At 39.8% G+C, this 23,862-nt stretch overlaps 3 protein-coding genes across 8 annotated transcripts in view; all 3 read left to right on the top strand.

Annotated features, from left to right (window-relative positions):
• The first annotated feature begins 1,124 nt into the window (after window positions 1-1,124).
• dhx33 (DEAH (Asp-Glu-Ala-His) box polypeptide 33) lies at window positions 1,125-8,906 on the top strand. Its single transcript, XM_008428149.2, has 12 exons — window positions 1,125-1,479; window positions 1,662-1,822; window positions 3,184-3,411; window positions 3,495-3,665; window positions 3,790-3,975; window positions 4,060-4,171; window positions 4,524-4,683; window positions 4,794-4,882; window positions 4,991-5,118; window positions 5,941-6,144; window positions 6,226-6,312; window positions 7,612-8,906. Exons 1-12 carry the CDS (start codon window positions 1,269-1,271, stop codon window positions 7,918-7,920), a joined length of 2,046 nt encoding a protein of 681 aa, XP_008426371.1. The 5' UTR covers window positions 1,125-1,268; the 3' UTR covers window positions 7,921-8,906.
• Window positions 8,907-9,936: 1,030 nt separating this feature from the next.
• On the top strand, window positions 9,937-13,264 carry c1qbp (complement component 1, q subcomponent binding protein). Its single transcript, XM_008428138.2, has 6 exons — window positions 9,937-10,330; window positions 11,403-11,553; window positions 11,874-11,967; window positions 12,108-12,203; window positions 12,445-12,570; window positions 12,659-13,264. Exons 1-6 carry the CDS (start codon window positions 10,078-10,080, stop codon window positions 12,806-12,808), a joined length of 870 nt encoding a protein of 289 aa, XP_008426360.1. The 5' UTR covers window positions 9,937-10,077; the 3' UTR covers window positions 12,809-13,264.
• Window positions 13,265-14,494: 1,230 nt separating this feature from the next.
• mlxipl (MLX interacting protein like) overlaps window positions 14,495-23,862 on the top strand; it is a 22,593-nt gene continuing 13,225 nt past the window's right edge. For 3 of the 6 annotated variants that reach the window (XM_017308455.1, XM_017308454.1, XM_017308453.1), the window contains exons 1-6: window positions 14,497-14,938; window positions 15,955-16,061; window positions 19,427-19,474; window positions 19,586-19,668; window positions 19,750-19,839; window positions 21,270-21,311. In XM_017308455.1, the coding sequence (XP_017163944.1) occupies window positions 14,601-14,938; window positions 15,955-16,061; window positions 19,427-19,474; window positions 19,586-19,668; window positions 19,750-19,839; window positions 21,270-21,311 (708 nt within the window). In that variant the 5' untranslated portion in view covers window positions 14,497-14,600. Of the gene's footprint in view, window positions 14,939-15,954; window positions 16,062-19,426; window positions 19,475-19,585; window positions 19,669-19,749; window positions 19,840-21,269; window positions 21,312-23,862 lie in introns of all 6 variants that reach the window. The other 3 variants (XM_008428136.2, XM_017308456.1, XM_017308457.1) reach the window with 2 other exon arrangements.

The following is a 23,862-nucleotide window of genomic DNA, read 5'->3' as shown; positions in this document are numbered from 1 at the left end:
GGCTCAGCTCCCTGAGGATGCTAATGGTACTCCCAGGGTGAAGGGTGACATCTTGGAGAAAGTTCAGTGATGTTTCCTATTCTATATTTCATCACTGAATGCCATTATGAAATGGCAGGAATATTGACAAGGGAGTATGTGTTGAGTATGTTTGTACATTTCCAATGTCAAAGGTGGTGCAAAATGGCAGGGCCAACATCATGTGGGAGCTCCAGGCCCACACTGACAAACACATTATGGAATCCTGAGGTCACGGAGATGCACAGAGGGGTTCATTTTCTTTATTGTAATAAAAATACACAGCAATATGTAGCAAATGGCATTCCAGCTCTATGAATAAAAAGGAGACTACTATGGGATATTACTGAGTGGAGAGGGGAGATGACAGTGGATTCAAACAAGTAATCCAGAGAGGAAACTATAAAAACTGTTTTGAATAAAACTGAAAAATTAAGTTAAATTAAAGAAGCATCAACAATGTACTCTACATGATTTGCGAAGCATTGTAAAATCTCCAAAACGATGTAAATGATTGCTGGTTTTATACGATTAAGAACAAAAACATTTAAAATATAGTAGGAAGTAGTAGGAAAGAGCAGGAAATGTGGGCTTGACCCATCCATACACATCATGTCAAAAGGCAGTTGTGCAGGAAAAGGGGGGGGAAGAGATGATTTATAGTCTCTGTGTCTACAGTCTGACAGAAAACAGTAAAAACTGATTAAATCCCTTAAGTCTGTCAATGGTTTATGTCGCCCTCTGCTGGACAACTCTGAAAGGCGCTCATGTTTACACTACTGTTGGCTAACATTACAGGGAACGTTGCGTTACGTTTATGCATGTGATGAAACACGTTTATTTAGAGTAACGTGAAAACAGAAAGCGCACGTTTATTAGGTCAATAAAGGTTCATAATATAATATATAAATAACTTTTAATATGGAGCCAGGGCTTGGTGAATGTGGTCCTAATTATTTTCCCTCTTCATTTTTATTATTTTTTGTGTATTTAGTAGAATTGTATTTAAATAAGCGACTTTTAATAGGACATCAAAAATAAAAGGGATTTTTTTTTAAAAAAACGAGCCGGTGACGTCAAACGTGTGCGCTTGAATTCGACCACGTGGTGACGTTTTTGCAGATGTAGCAAAACATCCGCATTGACGCTCGCGCGTCCAGTCAGCGAGCACGAGGAAACTTTTCGACATATCTGCTCACCAAAACAAGAAGCCGCCAAGGTTCTCCTATCCCGGTTATTTCCTCCAGACCATGCCCCATGACCCCGACCTTCCTCCGGCTAAAAAATTCAAGCCGGGGTCCGTGTTTTTCCGCCTGGAGAAGAATAAACCTGGAATGCTGCTGCCCAGAAAGGGAAATGTGACCACACCGATTGAAGTCCAGAGGAAACAGCTTCCAATCTACCACGCGAGAACTCGGCTAGTGAACGAGCTGAGACAGCTTCATAACGCTATTGTTATAGGTAAAACACAGCCGCAGCCGCTGCTGGCTTTTATAACCACAGTACTACGCTCACCGAAAGAGGAAAACGCTCATTTGGTTTCAACTTTTTGTAGTTTTGGGGAAATATTCCTGCCCTCGTTGCATGTCTTGCGCAGTTTCTGTGGTTTAGTCATGTTAAACATGACCCATTCCATTTTCCAGGTGAGACCGGCTCCGGGAAGACCACTCAGATCCCCCAGTACCTGTTTGAAGCCGGTATCGGCAGGCAGGGCTTGATCGCCATCACCCAGCCACGTCGGGTCGCTGCTATCTCACTGGCAGCCAGGGTGTCCGAGGAGAAGAGGACTCAGCTTGGGAAGCTGGTATTGCATTTTTCACAATATAACCAGAGAGACAGACCAACACAAAGTTGGTTTACAGTGTTAAATATTCACTTACCTATACACTGATACCCTTAAATAAAATTCAGTGTTACCAGTTGATGTCAAAGTGTATTTTGGCCTACTTTAAGCCTCCTCACTATGTTGTGATTATTTTTTTGTGATTGTTGCTGCCAAAAATGACAGATTTTTCACAAAGTTGCAATTCTATTGAAACTTTGTTTTTGCCATTTTTTTTACTTTAACTTGCTGCACACAAAACGGACTGTATTTTAACATAGTAACATTTAAAGTGCAAATAATATTTTCAAGTACCTTCTTGCAATGGTAACCTTAATACAAATGAAATCTTGTCCTGAGAAGTTGTCAGAGTTCAAAAGAAGAATTCAGCATTTGTCATTCTAGTTAACATCAACTGTTTACACAATATAAGCAAATCGTACTTGGGGAGATGAAAAGTTTGGTCAAAATTCAGCTGAGTTGCAGTGACTTGTCGGAAAATGTTAAGATGATTGGTCATATTTTCATAAAAATTACTGCTGAAAATTACAAGAACATTTTTTTTGTGAATGTTGTCTTGAGAGGAGTAGGTTGGATACCAAGTGAATTTCTTTTAATAGTTGCAATCGCAACTTCCTGGATGTGCTGTTAAGTGGCAGAAAACTGACACTGCTCAGTCAGCAGTGGCAGGATTATGCCACTGCTATGTGGCATAATCCTGCCACATAGCAGTGGCAGGATTATGCTGTGGGACAGTGGTCTCCAAGGCTTCCTCCAGAAAACTTGCTAAGCCCGGTGGTTGTGCGCTCGGCAGTCATTCATCCACCGTCATGTTTTTGAGTTAAAAAATGTTTGAAGTTAACAGGAAATTTGAAAATATCACCCGATAATTATGTGTTGTTGAAAGATTGGAAGAACACAAACTATAAAGTCTTAAAAAATGCAAACGTTTTAAAAAGTCTTGATTAAATAAGAAATGCTTAGCCTGGTGGGGGCACAAGTAAAGCCTGGTGGCCCGCCAGGCTTATAATACAGTGACCCTGGTGTCAAACTCATTTTCGTTTTGGGTCGTATCAAACTCATGAATTTTTCATGAAGGTCTGGTTGTGCCTGAACGTACTGATAAAACCCACCAACAAACTGCTAAAATCTCTATAACTATCCATCTCTGCGTTCGATAAGTACTTCTTAAAAGGAAATGATCTTGAACATCTATCCATAACGATGCAATTTGACAGTTTACAGATGAAAACGATTTGATTTGATTGATATAAAATAATATTTAAGCACACTACTGTTATCTTGAAGCCTCACTGTTGCACGTGCACTACTTCTCCTTTAAGGTTGGCTACACGGTGCGTTTCGAGGATGTCACCTCGCCAGAGACGAAGCTGAAGTTCATGACGGACGGGATGCTCCTGCGCGAGGCCATTGGAGACCCCATGCTGCTGCGCTACACCGTGGTGGTCCTGGACGAAGCCCACGAGCGCACCGTGCACACCGACGTGCTGTTTGGCGTGGTGAAGAGCGCTCAGCGCAGACGCAGGGAGCTGAACAAGATTCCCCTGAAGGTGAGACGTCCGCTGTCAGTTTTTATTTATTTTTTTGTACCTTCTTAATCAAGAAGCGTCTGAAAAGCAGCTCCTTTCTGCAGGTCATCGTCATGTCTGCCACGATGGATGTGGATTTGTTCTCGGAGTATTTCAACAAGTCGCCTGTGCTGTACCTGGAGGGGAGGCAGCATCCCATTCAGATCTACTACACCAAGCAGCCCCAGTCGGACTACCTGCAGGCTGCACTCGTTTCCGTCTTCCAGATCCATCAGGTTGTCCTTCATTCTCTGTTTAAAAATGATAAATCAGGACTTGTTGGCAGGAATGAAGAAATCAGCCGAGTTGTTTTGTTAGATGACTCATTTTGACAAGCTTTTCCGTGCCGCTTATTCGCAGGAAGCACCGCAGTCCCACGACATCTTAGTGTTCATGACGGGCCAGGAGGAGATCGAGGCTCTGGCCAGGACGTGCAGAGACATCGCAAAGCATCTCCCTGACAGCTGCGGCCCCATGGTGGTCATCCCTCTGTACGCGTCGCTGCCCCCAGCTCAGCAGCTCAGGGTCTTCCAACCAGCGCCCAAGGTAAAGCAGACGGCAAACACTCAGGAAGCCGGCTGTGACGTCTTAAACGCCGCTGAACGGTTCCTGCTTTTCGTTGTTGTGCAGGGCTGTAGGAAGGTCATCCTGGCCACCAATATCGCAGAAACGTCTGTCACAATCTCTGGGATCAAATACGTCATCGACACGGGGATGGTGAAGGCCAAGCGGTTCAATCCTGGTGAGAGGCTTCAGCCTCATGCGTCTTTTCATTCATAACCTCTTTAACTGCCCCATATTTTATCAACTTACAACTAGAAATGTCATTGCATTTTTTTTAAAGATTATATATTTTTTTTTGAACAAGAGGGGTTTGCATATATAATCTACCCCCTAAATCATGTCCATCACTTTTGAACAACTAGAGAAGGGACCTCCAAATCCAGGCCTTGAGGGCCAGAGTCCTGTAAAAACAATTCAGTGACTGGATAAAATTGATTTATTGCCCAGCAGTAATTTATATACTTTAACAGTATTTAGAATACACTTAATGTCACATAACCTCGCTGCTTCCGATGCGTTTTGCCCGTCAGACAGCGGTCTAGAGGTGCTGGCAGTCCAGCGAGTTTCCAAGGCTCAAGCGTGGCAGCGAGCCGGCCGGGCTGGCAGGGAGGACGCCGGCTTCTGCTACCGGCTTTACACCGAACAGGAATTCGACAACCTCATCCCCACGACTGTGCCTGAGATCCAAAGGTAGGACGCTCAGCCTCCTCTGCTGGAATTTCTGAATTATTCAGGTCAGACTGATGGAAGAGGCGTTTCTGCTGCAGCTTTTCTCTCCTGTGTGTGTTTATGTCCTCCAGGTGTAATTTAGCTGGTGTGATGCTGCAGCTTATGGCGCTGGGCATTCCTGATGTGATGAACTTTGATTTTATGTCCAAACCTTCTCCAGGTAAGAAGCGGTTGCTCAGTCATTCCTGTGCAGAGCTTTGTGGGTTTTTTTGTTGTTGTTTTTAATGCGGTGGATCTGTTGGTATCGCTGTGTCCCTGTTTCACCCAGAGGCCGTCCGCTCTGCTGTGGAGCATCTGGAGCTGCTGGGAGCTGTGGAGAGGAAGGACGCCCAGGTTCTCCTCACTGCTCTGGGCAAAAGGATGGCCAGCTTCCCTCTGGAGCCAAGATATGCCAAGGTGCAATATACCTTTATATAGGGCAGCGATGAACGATTATTTTAATTATCAATTAATCTCAGTTATTCTGATGATTAATTGATTAATTGGATAAAACAATTGGTACATTCTGCAGATTTTTTATTTAACCTTGTAAGCCTTTTTTATGCAATATTTGAAATGCATTAAAAGATGCAAATAAATAATTCAGTTCTTTTTTAATTAAGTAAATTAATAAGTTGTGGCTTAAAATGCAAGAATGCATCATTCCTTTAGTTCATGCTTTTTCACTTGAATGCATCTGCAGCTAAGAAAACACTCCGAGGACTCAGACCTTTATGTTTGGTTCTTAGCATTAATACAGAATGGGGATTATCTGTTTAATTTTGGATTATCCAATTAATAATCGGATAGCAAAAGGTGCTCAATTGGAGTTTTTTTTTTTTTTCACAGAATGTGAACCAGGTGAAGCTAAAACTCCTGCTTTGGAGTTTTTCTTAGAACATATTTAAAGTCGAGGAAGGTTTTTATCTTAAATGCAAAACGCACACATATATTGTACAGTTTTAGCTTAATAATTGCTCTGAGGGTGTTTTTTCAGCAAACGGCTGGTTTTTTGAGTTCATATACTCCCGTTAACGATTAATCATTTGTGAAATTAGTTGACGATTAGCTCGGTTTAACGGTTAATCACCATTAACCTGAATTATCATTTCAGCTCTACTTTGATTGTAGACTTAGAACAAACGTGGGGAAACATTTGGAACCAACGGCATCACATGAACAAAATTCAAAGCAAATATATCTCACCGCTTCCCCATGCGGGTTCCTCTGTGCCGCCAGACCATCCTGCTGTCCGCAGACTTCTCCTGTTCCGAGGAGATCCTGAGCATCGTGTCTCTGCTGTCAGTGGACACCGTCCTGTTCAACCCTTCGGCCCGGCGGGACGAGGTGCTCGCGGCGCGCAAGAAGTTCACTTCCAGCGAGGGAGATCACATGACTCTGCTCAACATCTACAGAGCTTTCAAGAAAGTCGGCGGCAACAAGGTGGGAGAAATTTTGGAGACATTTTCCCCAAAATGTCCAGAATAACTACCGCTAACCAGTTTGAGTTGCGTTGTGTTGTAGGAGTGGTGTCGGGAAAACTTTGTCAACAGCAGGAATATGGGCCTGGTGAAAGACGTTCAGGCTCAGCTCAGAGAAATCTGTCTGAAGGTACAAATCTGCTTATCAGAATCTAAGAGTTACATTTCAGTAGTTTTTTTATTATTTCTATGTGAACTGTGCAATTTCTGTTTTTTGTTGTTAAAATAAGACTCCATGTTCAGGTTGGGCTTCTAAAATTTCTGTTCTTGTGAAATTTAGGAGAAATATTGTCTGTGAGGAGTAGGATAGATACCAACCAAACCTGCACCCACACCAGGGATTAAACCATGATTAACCACTTGTAACACCTCACCGATTGAAAAATTTCGACCATCACTGTCACTTTGTGCATATAAATGTTATCTTTCTACTATGTCACCAGAATAATAGCTTATATTATGTAAAACATGGTATTAGTAGTGAATGGAAACAGTTGAAAGTCTCACTGTTGTGTTTTCCATTGTCATTTGTAGAATGACAAACATTCTACTGATAATGTTTGCCATGTTTTTTCTTTTCATTAGTTTTAGCTGCACCTCAGTATGTTATCTATCAAAAGGTTTTACTAATGACACAAAAGTGAAAATCTATTCCAACTGTCAACAGCCCTAAAAAGTCACTTTAAGCTGCCGATACATCTAAGGTGTATGGAAGCGAAGTCAAAGTACGCTGACAACAAAAAATATTTGTTGTCAGCGTTTCTCTTCTACTACTAGGTAACAGAAGAGAGCGGTGAAGGATTTTATGGAGTTGATTGTACTGACACACAGACGATGTATAATAGTAAAACAACAAATTTTCTTACCTCAGAAACTTTATGCTCACAAACAACACTTGTGGTTACGTGACAGTCTGGATGCTGACTCCTCTTGCACGGTTATCCACATGCCATGAACCTTGTTTTTAAAGTTGCCAATTAGGATCTCACATCTACTGAAGAGGATTCGGGGAAATGGAAAAAAAAAATAAAAAGAAGAATTCAGACTTTTTCATAAATTGTCAAAATATTGAGATTGATTACATTTTTTTGTAAAAAAAACAGTGACAGTAATTGTTTTTTATTAGCACATACAAGGCATTTTTGAGAAGAAAACAGCAACTCGTTTTTACACACACTTTCATTACTATGTTACTATTACTATAGTAATGGTGATTCCTTTTTGAGAAACCATGACTCAAAGGCTTTGTGTGTCAGAAAGGTATGTTTTAAAGGGGTGCATTGTGATTTTTTTTTCTCTTTCTTTGAAGATAAGCCAGGTTTTCCGAGACTAGCATGCGATGAAATTTGTGATCTAACTCTTTTTCATTTTTGCTTGATCAGTGCAGGTACTTGATCTTTTGGCTTAACAAAGTGCTTGTCTTCCCCAGCTGAACCTGAAGCTCGAGTCCTGTGGGGCCGACACGGGGAACGTCCGCCGCTGCCTCGCCCACGGGATGTTCATCAACGCCGCCGAGCTGCAGCCCGACGGAAGCTACCTGGCTCTGGACACCCACCAGGCCGTCGCCATCCACCCGTCCTCCGTCCTGTTTCAGGCCAAGCCGGCGTACGTGGTCTTCAACGAGCTGCTGCACACGTCCCGCTGCTACATGAGAGACCTGTGCTTGGTCGACGCAGACTGGCTGCTGGATGCAGCGCCGGAGTACTTTGGCCGCAAGCTGCACCTCACCAGGAGCTAACAGGATTGCACTCTTGAATAAATGAGGGACTTTTAAACCTTTTGGGGTCCACTACCTCCTAGCTGACATTGGATAAGAAAGTCTGAATGCAGCTGTGCAAATCAGCGCCTCACGATGTTGACTTCCTGCAGGCTTTTTTAATTAAATGTGCTTTAGCTCTTTCAGGATCTGCATGCATTTCAGGGGCACAGATAACTTCACTGGAGCACATTTGGCAGGAATCAGAAGAGCTAAACTTCTGGATGCTGGCTGCACGTTTCAGTGTATCTGGATCATAGCAGTGACTGCCTTTAAAACGTTAGCTTGAAGATCAGTGACGTCCTCAAGTTCCTCAGCAGGTGGTTTTAGGTTTATACAGATAGTTTTTGAGAATGTTCTGCAAAGACAGTAAAATGTGTCATAATCTGTTCGACAGAACAGAAATTCACGTTTGAATTAAAGGAAAATATTTCCATATGCTGATGGCATTGCTACGTTGGCTCGTGCATGTAAAACCTGTGACATTGCATGTGAGAGGATGTGGCATGCCTTCTCTCTTCATGCTCTACTCATCAGTGTGTATTGGGACAGATTGTTACCTAGACAACACAGACGCTGGGATATTGTAGCTGCTAGACATCAAATGTATGCAGTGCATGGACATAAAAGTAAAATATCTAAACTATGTTACCTGTACGTTGAAAAATATTAATTTTATTTTATACTGTGGACTCAGGTTTGTACTATATATATTTATGTATATATAACCTTAAAAAAATGCGCCAAATTCCAACTGTTGTAGCTGACGTATTTTGAGGTTCCTGCAGAGAATTAAAGCTGCAGTTTAGTTTTTTTTTTTTGACTGAATTTCTAAGTGATCACTCTTACTGTGATGTCTGCAACTAGAGGTGAAGCTTTTGAGGTCAGCAAATACTTCATGTGCATGCATGTAATTTGTAAGAACAAATGCAAGAATTGAATGAATTCATAAACTATTTCTTGTACATAAGAATTTGTTATAGTCTTGCATAACCAAAGTTGTTTCAAATAAAAAAAAATGTTTATACTTGTTCAAAACACAGGTTTATTATATGAAAGTATTGAATTATGTTCTCAAAATTAACTGATATACTATTAATTTAGTTATCATATTTAAGAGATACTACAGGACTGTAAAAATAAATCCCGTGTACATATTGACATACATTTTCCAATCAGCTTCTTACCTTATTTTAGCAATTGTCATAAGACAGTATCTCAGCATTTTTATAAAGATATTGCATATTTTTAATGTATCTCTCATATTTATGAAAGAATGTCTCATTTTTTCTATTGTTTTCACTGTCATCATTAGAAGACACTCATAATTTTGAAATGGGTATCTCATAGTTATGGAATAATGTTTCACAATTCTGAGACAGATGAGTTATTTTAGATCAAGTCAAAAATATGATTTATTTGTACTGTTAATAATCAATTACTTTTCACTTTTGTTGGCAGTCATAAGTACAAATTACATAATATAAAACAGAAACAATGAAAATTTAAACAAATATATAAGACATAAAAACCGTAATCATTTTTTACTCTTGTTACAATGGTAGAAATGGGCTCCACGTTTATTCATTTATGCCAAGGATTGCATCATGCATCTCGTAGAAAGTGATGGTACTGTGTTTCATGATCAGACACATGACCAAGTTGGAAACACATCAGTTTTAATGCGAGCAGACATTCTAGATTTGATTTGTAATTGGATATTTAAGTCACTGATGGAAGGAGAGAAGAATCGAAAATTATGAAACCTTCCTGGCGGAGCAGAAGCACCGCTTAATGTAGTATCTATTGTAGCCACAGGGGGCGCTGATCAAATGATTATTCTTTTTAAATACATTGTTTTATAAAATGTTGTTTATTCTTTTCTTCCTTATTGATAAGTTGTAAATTGCTGATATATTCAAATTAGTTTTGGTTAAACGGAATGTTTTTTAAATCTTTTTTTAATCGTTAAAGTATTACTTCCGGTGCAAACGTCAAAGTTAAGCTAGGTCAATGTGTCCTTCCACACGTGTAGTGTATTTCTTGTAGCGGCAGCAGGAGTCGTGAGGCTCACAGCGGTCCCTTTGGTCTTAAGCTTAATTATCCTGTTTCTAAAAAGCTTCTTATATCCACACAGTCATGCTGAAATCGGTTGTCCGCGCGGTGGGAGCGGCTGTTCGCCTTTCTTCAGCCGCTCCGTCAGCAGCGCGAGCCCTGCCGCTTAGCTGCCCGACGTTGCGCTCTCCAGCCTCGGCTACGATTCGGCCGTTCACCCGCTCACTGTGGATGTTGAAGAACAACGGAGCTTCGTCGGGATACAGGCCCAAGCTGTTGAGCTCGAAAGTTTTAAATCCGTCAGTATCGTGTGGATGTGGAGGACTACACACAGAAGGTAACGTTAATGCATTTTACCCATTTAGTTGAGTTAGCCAACCAATTGGCTGTTCAGTTCTGTAGTAAAGACTTTAAATAATGGAGCCTAATTAAATGCCATCTGTTGGGCTCCTAAAAACACGTGAAACGTAACATGTGTAGAGTTCTTGTCTCATGTAAAGGCTAACGGTATCCTTACACTAATTAGCTGTCGTTTACCTTGAGATTTAAATTTGTTGTTTTTAGCTAGAACTGTAAAGGCTTAAAAATGAAAAGTACAGCTCCAAGATTATATGGTTTATTATGTACTAACAGTAAACAGCTTGGTGAGGGCCAAATGTCACTACAAGGACATCATTGAAAGTGATGTAGGGCATCTGTAGCATCCTGGATACACGCATTGATCAGACTTATTCCGGTTTATTTTCTAAGGGCACATTAGTGTGAATTCAATCATATTTTGATAATTGTAGTAATTTTAAGTGCAACAAAAAATGCAGGAATCATAAGGCAATTGGCGTTAATCATTCAGTGGTTTTTTTTGTCAACTCAAAATAGAGTATGATGGGTATAAGTAGCAGGTGGATGGATGCATTTACTGGTTGAAAATTAGTTCTGGTTCACTTAATATTCACTTAATATATCTTAATAAAAATATATAAAATCAGAAAATTTAGAGTATTTGAGCATCTGATCAAGAAAAATTAGGTTTACTTAATTCTCTAGCCTGTTGGTTGTATCTACTATCTAGTGATGAGTGCAGACTTATAATAATGAACACTATTTTTTTTCCCCCAAATTGAGTCAGTCACAGCCAGACATGGGCTAGTAAGAGATTATCATAACATTTATGACCCACTTGTTCCATTTCAAAATGAAAAAGGTTCCTAAAATAAGATATTTACAGCTATAATCTAATAACATTGATATTTATGTCATATTTCAATTTTAATATATAGAATTATACAACAATTGTAGAATGACCACCATTTTGCTGTTCTGTTTTCAAATACTAAGGCTGAGAGTACAGCAATCTGATATTACCTGGTTAGTCTGACTGTCTTAATTTATCTGTCACATATTTAAAACAGGTGACAAAGCATTTGGTGAGTTCCTGTCAGATGAAATCAAGGAAGAGAAGAAGATCCAGAAGAACAAATCTCTCCCTAAGATGTCAGGAGGCTGGGAGCTGGAGATGAACGGCACAGAGGCCAAACTCACAAGACAACTTTCTGGAGAAAAGTAAGGAAGCCAATATTTCTATTAAACGTCTTTCCACTAAACCAGCTTCAGTATCGAACCAGTTTTATGGCTGTTACAACAACGTAGCTTTTTTGTTGTTGTTGGTTTGTTTATGTCCGCCTCCGCTTTCTGATGAAAGTAGTTCTTTCCTCTGACTCGGCTCAGAGTTGGTGCTGCACTGGAACCAGTGCTCCCAGTGTTGGAAACAGAAAGAACTGCTGCAAGCATTAGCTGCAGTTTAAAAAAAAAAAAAAAAAAAAAGTAGGTTTGGGAAAAGTCATTCTTTTAATGTGCTTAATTTTTTTCCACCCCTACTATAGAATCACCGTCACATTCAACGTCAACAACAGTATTCCTCCCAACTTTGAGGAGGAGGTGGAGCAGGGACAGCAGCAGAAATCTCCTGAGGACGAGGTGAGACAAATCATTTTTTGTCTTCTTCATGTAATAATTACTGGCTGTTACTATATTGCCTTACTCACCTGAGAAGTAGAATGATATAATTGTCTATGAATATGAACGTCTACCTCATGACAACTGTTTTCATTTTACAGCCAGAAATTGTGTCAACACCCAACTTTGTCATTGAAGTTGCAAAACAGGGGGGCAAACACTCCCTTGTGTTTGACTGCCATTTTCCTGAAGATGAGGTAAAATTATTTTTAAATATTTAAGTAAGATAAGATTTTTTTTAAAAGTTGTATTTATCTTAAAAGTTATGTTTAATTTAACTTGGGTATTCTTCACAAGTCCAGGAAGTTTTAAACTTGCATCACAATTGTGTGAAAAGTCTTAAATTTAACCCACTAAATCTCCCAGAAGTCATAATATTGGGTGTTAGTTTTTATTTACGGCTTCTGAGTTTTGTGTGTGTGTGTGTGTGTGTTGTAGATGAGCCACGGTGAGGGTGAGGAGGAGAGCGATATCTTTGCCATCCGGGAGGTCAGCTTCCAGCCGGAGGGAGATTCAGACTGGAAGGAGACCAGTTACACTCTCAACACAGACTCTCTGGACTGGGTATGAGCAGAAACGGTGAACTCATACCTACTATGCAGCATGGTATGTTGAAAGAACATTCATGTAGAGCTGCTACATCTGTTTTCAGGCTCTGTATGACCACATGATGGACTTCTTGGCTGAACGCGGGGTCGACAACACCTTTGCTGATGAGCTCACGGAGCTGAGCACGGCCATCGAGCATAAGGAGTACATCAAGTTCCTAGAAGATCTGCAAAGCTTTGTCAATTGCAAATAGTGTCAAAAGAGATTGTCATAGCTGTTAGTGTGCAATCTGACGAGGACGGTGGTAAGACGCAGTGAAGCACTCGGTGATGGATGGATCTAAAACCACAAAGAGACTGAGTTGGTGTGTGGGAATGTTGCTTTTTTATTATGGCTTAGTTTAAACCAGATCATTTAAATTTGTCTGGACATCATCATGACAGTTGTCAGAAACCATCCTTGCTCTCGATTTTGCAGAACCTGACTCAGCGGTGGATGTTTAATGTGACCTGATCAGAGTTTTCCTTTAATGGCTTTTTTTTTTTTGTGTTCCGTTTCCAATCATCATGTCTTCCCCCCTCGCTGGCCAGGGAACAGAGTTCTTGCTGAGTGGTTGTGGTTTGTCAGATTCAGAAGGTCTGGTAATGGATGTTCTGTAGTGTGAAGCTGGAAATACTGTTCAATAAACAATTTGATACCCAAATGTAAATGTAATTTTCTCTTTCTATGAACATTTCACATACGAAGATATTGGCGCTTGTTCCTCCCACTTGTTTGCCTTGTTGGTATATCAGAATAAATCTCGTGATGCATGTTTAACAAGATGAGTACTTGGATTTTAATTTGAGTTCTTGCCCATAGATGTCACTAAATCCCACATAAAGAACACAAAAAAAAGCTCCGGGTAAAAAATTGTTCCATTAATAGTTTGTCCCGTTTGCCTTTAATCTGTTGCAAGATAACAAAAGGCTAATGTAAGTTTAAGTGGTGATCATGCTAAAAAAGATTAAGCAGTAGTTCTACATCAACTTTATTTTGAAGAATTTACTGGTTTGCCTTCCTATACAGTTCCTAATATTTACGAGACTAGCTTTTCTTTTCAACTGCAGCTCATAATTCATTTATATGTTCGGAATCAGAATATGTGTGGGGAAAAAATTCAAAAGAAAGCAGGTGATGGTTTAAGAGATGTTAAATTTGGAGCACTGAACTTAGCCATTCTAATATTGGATTATTTATTAACTTGCAACTATTTGAAAATTATCTTTTTGGAATTAACATGGAGACTTCCATCAATTTGTACTTGCAAATGTGTATACCTAGCTACTAATGTTCTGCAATTTGCATTAATATTTATTTTTTCAGGTTAAACTGAACTGAATTTTATTTTTACTATTTTCTCCCGTTTGTGGAGATATCAGTAAATATCAGTAAATTTGAACATCTGATTAAATCCAGGTAATTTTTGCAGGTCGGTATTATAAATTATACTTCTTTAAGAAAGTGACACCCTGAAGTAGCCGATTTAAAATGGGAACGTTTTTTTCAAGAGCAATATTTGTTTATGATGTGCATTTACAGCCATAAAAGTATCTAAAAAGGAGTAAGAGTTTCTTTTACCTTTATCAAAATATCGTGAATATGTCAGAATATGTTCTACATACTACTAGTCGATATAAGTATCGTCAAATAGTACGATAATTCTATAAAACGATTAGATTTTATTTTGTGTTTAACAAAATAAATACAATTCCAGCCCTGCCAAAAATACACCGCATAGCACTGTAGGTCAGTATCTGAGACACTGTTTTGATCATGACTAATAATAATTAATGCCGCAGCATTTTGGACCCTTAAAGAACCTCTGAGTTGTTTTCGCATGAAGACCTCACGGATCAGGAAGTGGACACGCCGACAGTCTGCTCTGACACTGCCGTGCTCCCACCCAGAGCGCAGAGGTGTGCGGTCGCTGCTGCTGGAAGGAGCCCACCCTCTTCAGGTAGAATCATCCAGCGCGGGTTAGAGAGGCAGAGCCGCTGCATGCCATGGCGAGAAACGGCAGCGTGTGTTCGGCCGCGCGGAGCCAGCTGCAGGACTCCTCTGAGTCGGACTCGGAACCGGAGGGGGGTCCTGCTCGTCCGGCGGGAGTCGAGCCCGCGCCCGGCTCTTTCGCCCGCACCCAGGTGATCCACAGCGGACACTTCATGGTGTCGTCGCCGCACAGCGACTCTGCGGCGCGCCGCAGGAAGAGCGGCGGCTCGCTGCGGTACGACTTCGACACGGTGAACAGGACGTGGTGCCAGACCTACCGGTACCACTCCGGGAGCCTGAGCATCGACCCCACTCTCACCCGGCTGTTCGAGTGCATGTCTCTGGCTTACAGGTGAGTTCTGCAGCCTGGTCACGGGAGCGGGCCGTCGACTAACCTGAGGTCCCAGATTATTGATCATAGAAAAGTGATTTGTGTGCACTTTAGTGCTGAATCTCACATAACCTGAACCACCCGCTTTGTTAACACGCATTCTCAGTTTTAAATTCAGCTCTTCCAATGAAATAGAGAACGTATTCTGCAGACTGCAAATGACTCCCAAGCTTTGTTACAAATGTATTAAAGCGCCTCAAGCAGCCTGCAGTGAAGAAAGTCTGCATAAAAGCATGTTTTCCAACAGATTTCCCCTTTAAAACTGATAACTGAGGCTTGTAGATGTGTCTCTTACACAACAGCCTGGAAAGTCTTCACTGTAAACTGGACTTTGAATCCAGTTGGCAGGAATGGAAAGATTACAGAGAAACTGAGGCAAAGGGGGAAAGGTCATGCAATGAAGGCCCCACTGCCTTTTATTTCCTTTTTTTTTCTTTAATTTAAGTCTCACTGCTGCTTGTTTAATGATGCAGCTACATATTGCAGTCACTAATAAAATATAAATTCATCTGGTCTTTTGCACAAAAAAAAAAAAAAACACGCTAAACTCCAAATATAGATTTACTTGAAAAACTAAAATATCACAGAAAATCAACTGTAACCTGTAATATGTTTAGTCTATCCACTGTACTGCACACAAAGCAGATTCAATTGGTTTTCAGAAAATAACTTGCAGACATTTTTTTAACCCACTAAAAGCATGTTGATAATGATTCGCCGGGCTTCCTAGCAACACCTGGAGCACCTCACTTTAGCAGCCCCTTTCCCAGCACTCTGCAGGCGGAGGGATCTTAGAGTTAAAAAAAAAAAAAGGGAGCAAACATCCTGAGAAAGCAGTCAATCGGGTGCTATTAGTCAAATTCAGGACAGGTTTCCCGCAGGGGCGAGACAGTCAGGCAACAGTTTGTTTTTCAGCATTCTTCTTCTTTTAAGATGAAACTCATATTTCGCTTTTTTTTTTTTTTGCTCCACCACAGTGGGAAAATAGTCTCTCCCAAATGGAAGTCGTTCAAGGGTCTGCGCTTGCTTTGGAGGGATAAGATCCGTCTGAACAACGCAATATGGAGAGCCTGGTTCATTCAGTGTGAGTCTGCACGTCCTCTCTTCCGCTCCCACCTGCTGCCCGTTATAAAGTGAGAGATTAGGAAAATAAAAGCGGAGCGGGCATCTAACACAGAGCTGTAAAAAACGATTTCCCGTTTTCAATTTTATTTATACTGTTTTTTGCTTCTTTTTTTGTTTGTTTGTTTTACCGTGGAGGAATTTTGGCCCATTTAATTCAGTCACATTGGAAATTTGCCACATTTCCAACACAAGCAGTCTGTTTAAGATGGCGATGCACTGATCCAATATTAATATTTGTATCGGTCCCGATATCGAAAAAAAAAATCCAGATCGAGTATTGTGACAGTGTGCCCGATTCATCAGTACAGATAGATCTATTCAGTCCAATTCATTACAGTGATCCCTCGTTTTTCGCGGGTTGCGTTCCGAAAATAACCTGCCATAAGTGAAATCGCAAGTTGTTACCTTTATTATTTTTTTACAACTATTACACAGCATAATTAAATACTCTACATTGAAACCAAAGAACAAAACCTGTTTTCAGGTCAGCGGATGTGCGTGTGCATCAATCACGGCATTAATGACACGGCAGTCCTGTCATTAAATTGTCTCCTCCAACCTGCCCCGCGAGATTCACAGCTGCAACTACGGCAGAGCTTCCGGCCACAGTTTTTTTCAGCAGGCATTCAAAGTTTCAGATTCCATTTCCTGAATGGCCAATCTGCATTACGTATATTTTAGCCAATCAGGACGCAGAACACAACGCATTGTGTGAAAAAAAAAAACTGCACAAAGAAAAAATCGCGAAGCAGCGAGACCGCGAAAGGTGAACCGCGTTATAGCGAGGGATCACTGTACTTTGTTCTCTGAGCGATGTCAGGCTTTATCTATTTTAGATTATATTTATAATTCTTAATTGAACTTTCTGAACCTTTAGAAAGGTTTGCTGCAGTTTATTTTTACACGTTTGACCAAGATAGTTAACACATTGTATTTGTCAACTTCAGTTTCTTCATTATTTAATTTACATTGGCTGTTATTCTAGCAGTCATTACGCTGCTTGGCTCCTAGAGATGAGTAGGTATCACCACAAGGGGGCGCCTATTCCATTTTTCCTTTGTTGTACTATTGTACAGAATAAGAACTACGTTGTAGGGAGGAGAAACATCGGTGATGATGAGGTGCAGAGCGGTAAACTATCATTACTCTTCTCATATTTAAGACTATAATGTTTAGTACATGGAGATCTGGCTTTACGTGGACGAAGTGAAATAAAATAAAAGTGTGGAATACTCCCAACAGCGCGTCCTGCTGTTTCGGGTTAGCGTTGCTAACCACCGCTGCTAACTCCTTCTCCAACCTCTCGTTCGACCAGCTATTGGTGTATTTAAATGTGTTGTACTGGTGCAGTCTGTGTTTAAAAAAAAAGTTTTAAGTAAATTCAGCACTGTTTTTCTGTATCGGATACTAAATCTCAGATATCGGTATCGGAAGTGAAATAAGTGTATCAGTGTATCAGTAAAGAACACACTGCAGCATCTCATCTGAAATATGACAAGGTCGTTGTCTGTCAAAAAAATCCTCACCAAATTGTGTCAAAGACAAACGGTGAAAATTTTGAGTTAATGGTATGAAAACTGTTTCAATGCTCTATACTGGATTCCAGGAATACAACAAATACCACAAAAAAAACAAACAAACAAAAAAACACTTTACCTACCTTTTAAAATGTTTCCTCTCCTTTTCACAATACTTAAAAAACATTTTCTTCTTCAGGAACATGTGCAACCTTGTAGTCTTAAATCATCCTTCTTTTTACCGGTGGGGACAGTTCAGAACCGCAGACGGACCTGTACTCAGAACCCTGAATGTCTTTGTAATGTGTGTAGAATGTTGCCTTTGTGCTCTGAAAAAAGCATAAGGAGTTGCACAAAAGGCTTTAAATTTGTGCTGGACATCATCACTTTATCAATGCTGCAAACAAGTCAGAGGGCAACAGGGACTGCCTTATCTCAGCTCTATCACATAGCTTGACTTGTTAAAAATAACAGGTAGCTCATTGTAGGTCTTTCTCATACAGGTGGAATTTGATTTTTTTTTTTTTTAAATATGCAAGATAGATAAAAAGATTAAACTTGTGGATTTTTTTTGACACGATGGCAATCTATAACCGTCAAGCAAAAATTGAAATTATTGACTGATTGTGAGTTTAGCGGGAGAGTTTTTTGTTTCTTGTCTTTGCTGTGACGGCCAGGCGATGCCAGCTGAAAGTTGAGGTGTGGTTTACAGAGGATTCTGCCTTCAGGTCGTCCCGGTGCCTGCAGGTCGGACCGGAATCTCTTGCCTCTTGGAGTAAAAATAGCTCCTCGGTCTACGTATGTAGCGAAGGAATAAACCGCGCCTTGGAAACCTTCTGAGAACATGGTAGTGGGATCCATGCACAGCTTTAGCTCGAGAAATATGGATGGAACCGTCTGCAGGGGATGTTGTTCATGAAAAATACGCTTCCTGCAGATGACCAACAAAAGCACAAAGAGAGGTCAAACATATCTGACGCTAAATTAACAAACATGATTTACATTTTACATGTTAGTAGAAAGTTGTTTCCTGAAATAGTGGAAGTGATTGTTTCAGTGAAAACACACTATAACCTCAGAATACGTTGAAACCAGACATTTATATACAGACGCGATAAATAAATTGGACTATAATTTAAAATCCCATTTATCTTAGGAACTTAATCACTAAGTGAAGCTCATTATATGGATTAATTAGGATTAATTTCTGTTAATTGCGATAGTTTTTCACTTACAGTAACGGAACTGCAAAAAAAACTCAAAAATCTTATTTGGTCTGATTTGTAGTGCTAATATCTTTGTCCACTTTAAAATAAGACAGAACTTATTTACAAGTAACTTTTCTGCAAGATATCAGAGCTTGTTTTAAGTCAATAACTCATTAATAGTCATTAAAAAAGTACCAGTTCCACTGGCAGATTATTTAACTTATAACAAGAAATGTTTCCCATATTATAAGTAGCAGTTGGACCAGTACTTTTTAAATCAATAATAGGGAATTATTGACTTAAAACAAGCTCTTAAGTCTTGCTGAAAAGTTATTTGTAAGTTAGTTTTGTCTTATTTTAAGTGTAATAATAAAGTTGGCAAAATTCTTTTTTTTTTTTTTGCAGTGACACAGGACATTTAGAATTAGGATATTACATCAGCCCAATAACGAAACCATTTTAATAGAAAAATGTAGCTTTAATGAAAAGTATGTTTAATTTATACTTAAAGATTGTCAATTTTCAAAAGGTATTTTTGGTCTCATCTGAACGTATATTCTAATGCATGTTCAGTAAATTGTTCTTGTGTCTTTTCACAGCTGGCATCACTGTTGCCTTTCAGAAAAAAGGTCCTGGGCTGGAATCCCGTAATGTTTTTTGGCTCTTACCAGATTGCACATAAATGTCTTTTTTTTACAGTATAATGCTGGTTAGCTCAAGCTAAAGCAATAAACCTGCTCTGTATATTTTACCCTCAGATGTGGAGAAGAGGAAGAACCCGGTGTGCGGGTTCGTCACGCCGCTGGAAGGCTCCGAGGCAGAAGCTCACCGAAAGCCTGAGGTGAGCGATTCAAATGAATTGAGTCGAGGTTAGCTTTCCTTCTCTGTTGAACTTTGGATTTCTCCGGTGTTGGAACAACAGGCAATCATTTTGGAGGGCAGCTACTGGAAGAGGAGGATTGAAGTGGTGATTAAGGAGTACCACAAGTGGAGGATTTATTACAAGAAAAGGGTGAGTGTGAGTCGGCTGCACGTGTTTACATATGTTCGGCTTAGAAATCTGGGACTTGCAGACTAGAGTTGTTTTTTTCTTTATTTGTTTGTCCTAAATTATAATAAGGTAATGGAGTAAACAAAAGCCTATATAGATGATATGCAGAAATGCTGGCTCTGAAATAACCAATCAGAGCCAGGAGGAGTATCTTTGCGCTGGCAATCCCCCTGGTGTCCACGCTGCTAAATGCTCTAATGTTGGAAAAATAACAGTAAGTTCTAAACCGTTTGTCTGCCGTCAACGGTGGATAATCTGAGCATTTATGGAAAGACCTGCTGTAAGGAAGACGCTGCAGTGCAGCACAGAACAAACAGGAGGATCCAAGCAGTGCATACACAAGAGTGATTGACAGCACTAAGACCTTCCCCCTGGTTCTAATTGGTTGTTTCTGAATGGGAGCGGTACATTTCTGCAGATAGCTGTAGGACAACGAAGAGAAGGCAGAGGAGCTGGATTTTTTTTCTCATACTGTCAGGACAGAGTGACAGTTTTAACAAATTTTTAAAAACATGTTTTATAAAAGTTACATACTACAGCTTTATGAAATGTATATATAAATGTCTATTTTTCTATTTAGCTGTGGAAAACAAAGTTATTAAATTCCACTTAGATGACAAAAAGAAACAATTTTTACTCATTAAATCAAAATTAACAACAAAAATGTGTTTTCTTGCTGATGTTGAAGTTAGGACACCCAAACCCTGCGACTAAAATCTGGCAAAACTGGATAACTTCAGCGTCTTGTAGACTCTCCCAGGCTGCGACATCAATCTGATGAAAGTTTGTCCCACTTCTCATTGTGGGAAGTGGGACACGATGAGATGCTTTTTTGGGGGTTTCTTGTAAACCCGGTTCCAACTCAGTCCACGGCATCTCAGCCTGTGTTTTGACTAGGACCTTACCAGTTTCAACTGCCTTGTTTTGGGTCATTGTCAAACTGCGAGCTCCAGTTTGAGGTTTTCACAGACGGCTTCACATTTTCCTCAATCTCCCTCTGATTCACAATAGAATATCGGAACATGACGGCAAAATGGATCAGGTCCTTTTGCAGCAAACCATCCCCACACGATGACACGTCCATCTCCGTGCCCCACAGTTAGAATCGGGTTGTTTTCCTGGAATGCTGTATTTTTTAGAATTTCTCCATTTTTATTTTCAGATTTCTCAATTCTGAATGAAAAAAAAAAATGAAAGCAAAATTTGAAATAGCTACCATAAAGAAGGCAATTTAAATATTTTCCTCCATATTATTTGCTCTGCAAGAAAACTTGCCTGCTCTCACTGCCATTAAAGAACTGAAAAGGGTGAATTTTTTTGTTCTTTGTGTCGACTGTCAGACTCACTTATTGTAAATCAGACTGTTATGCTTTTCTGTTTCCGTTTTGCAGCTGCAGAAGAAGAAGGATGACATCCTGTCGATGCTGCAGGAGGTGAGCGATCTGATCTGACAAGTCATTGTCTATTCTTGCTCCTGTGTGTCTTTCTGTTTGTCTTGGAAGTGCATCAAGGCAGAGGGATATCGATTTTATTTTATTTTATTTTATTTTTTACCATCTGAGGCTGAACCCGGCTGCCTGACCCGGTCCGCTTCGCGTGGGCCGGTGACCTGCTTCCTTATTATTCGCACCTGAATGCATTATAAGATCATGAGGAACGAGTCTCCCTCTGTTAACTAGATAGAAACTAGAAAAAAAGGATCCACAGGGGCAAAAAAACAAAACAAAAACAACACTTGAGCCGTGCGTCATAGCCTGACATTTACAGGTAATTGACGCAGTGTTTACCAGGAACTCTCAACACCTCTCGTCCCTTTTTAGGGGGGTTTTAATCTTCATTCAAGTGAAATTGCTTCAAAATGTAATGTCTTTTTTTTTTTTTTTTTTAATGTGACCTACTTGCAGCAGGGCTTTTGTCAGACTTGAGCAGCAGAGGTGCTGTGAGTTTGTTCGTGACGCCATAGGATGCAGAAACCCAAAGTGCAGATGTAATTCGGCGAAGAAAGCAGGAGGGAACCTCATGAATGACGGCTCAGTCCTGTGAATGAAGCGGCGGCGGATAAACTGAGCTTCCCCTCGGCGCTGAGAGGCTCCGTTTAGCTGAGTTAAAAATTAAGAACGCTCCGGTAATGAGTCTTGTCTCCTAGCCTCCGTGCGATCAGGCTCTGCACGGCACTTAAAAGGGAACATATCAGCAGCTGGTCAAAGATCGCTGCTCTACGCTGCCATGTGTTATCTGGCCGTCCACCGGTTTCATCCAGAGCCTGGAAAAACACACAAGCGAAACAAAACAGCTATTTTTGATCCATCAAACTAGAGTTTTTTGGTCTTTCATCTCACTAGGTCTCCGTTTTAATTTGGCCAAAATCTATTGAGCCAAGTTTTTTCTTTATTTCCAGTTTTATGGAGTAGAAGTTGTGTTTTAGAATCCAACAAATATCTTGTAATCTGGCTGTTTAAACTATTTAGCAAAGGCAAGTGCAAAAAAAAAAAAAAAAAAAAGATCACCACTCCCATTAGTTTTGGGAATCATGAACAAATCTAGAATTGTATTTCATGAACATATTTATAATGTTTGGAGGAAGGCAGAAAACCAAGAACAGAAAAGCTAATAGTTTATATTCTACGGGTGGAAATTGTTTATTGTCTCATGATTTGAATCTGATTTTAAAAGCCAACCTTTCGATTCAAAATCAATTTTTGAGTCAAAACAATTGCGCTGAAGAACCACCTCTCGTTTCCTCCTTTACACAGGGTTATTTTTGTAAAACTTAAGATTTTCATTAATCGCCAAAACTGGTTCCTTTTGATTATTTAATTAAGGAATAGACACATCTACATTTAAAAAAAGGTAAAATAAGTTAGATCATGATGAGAAACTTTTGCTCTAGAAAGAAATCGAATTACAATAAAATGAGTGCAACTAACCAGATATTAAGACTGAGAAATGTAAATTGTTTTTGTAAAATAAAATCCTTGCTTATTTTTTCTTGATGTTAGCAATGACTCTTGCAGAGACAAAATACCTGGGCAAAATTGGTCATTTGTTGATGCTGAAAGTCTGAAAACTAATAGGAGCAGTTGCATAAGACTGTTGGGGTATAATGTTCTTCGGCTTCAGAAGTGTGTTTCACAGCATAAAATTGATAATAATTTGTTGATGTCATAATTTCTGCTCCAGTGATTCAGAGATTCTAGCTCTCTGTAATCAGGGCTGAAAAGCTGCAATCGCCTGGGGGGGGTGTAGGCCGTTCAGTCAGACTGTTGCTCAGGATGACCACCAGCTCAGAAAAGGAGGCAAGAAAAGATGAAAATCACGTGTTGATTTGAGGTTTTATAAATGAAAATGAATAATTTTTCAGGGTGAACCAATTATCCAAAATAAAACTCAAATGATTTCAAAAGTTTTAAAATAAAGCTTCTAGAATGGTCATGATGTCAACTAGAGATGTGCCGATCAGGTTTTTTCCTGCCGATACCGATTCCGATCATCCATGAGGGCCGATCACCGATACTGATTACATAATTATAATTTTTTTAATCATAAGCAAGCACTACCGGTTACATTATGTGGAAAAAGGAACCATAAATTCACTTTAATTTAGACAAAAACTTGTTTTTAATAACTTTTTCCAAGAAGAAAACTAAACAAAACAGTCATTCTGCAAATTGTACTGCTATCAATAATACCATCTTTAACAGACTAAAAACATATGAAGGCTCTGAAGAGGCTAAATAATGCAAAGAGCCAAAATAAAACCTCTCAACATTGCCAAAAAATTCAAGTATAAAACTTAACATTCAAAGGCAAAAACAGGTTCCATTACAATAAACAATCCTGAGTTACTGAATGAAAACTTCCTGATAGCATGGCGGCTAGCTGATTACTGCTAGTTCTGATTGGCTGTTTCTGTCTGAGCGGAGTAATTATGCAGAGCATGGAGGAGATCGATTATTTTTTTAGAGATTATCTGTCTCATGTTAG

Source organism: Poecilia reticulata, linkage group LG14 (assembly GCF_000633615.1).
Source record: "Poecilia reticulata strain Guanapo linkage group LG14, Guppy_female_1.0+MT, whole genome shotgun sequence".
Classification (NCBI taxonomy): Eukaryota; Metazoa; Chordata; class Actinopteri; order Cyprinodontiformes; family Poeciliidae; genus Poecilia; species Poecilia reticulata.
The sequence above is the reverse complement of the archived record's forward strand: the minus strand, read 5'-3'. Positions and strand labels throughout refer to the sequence as shown.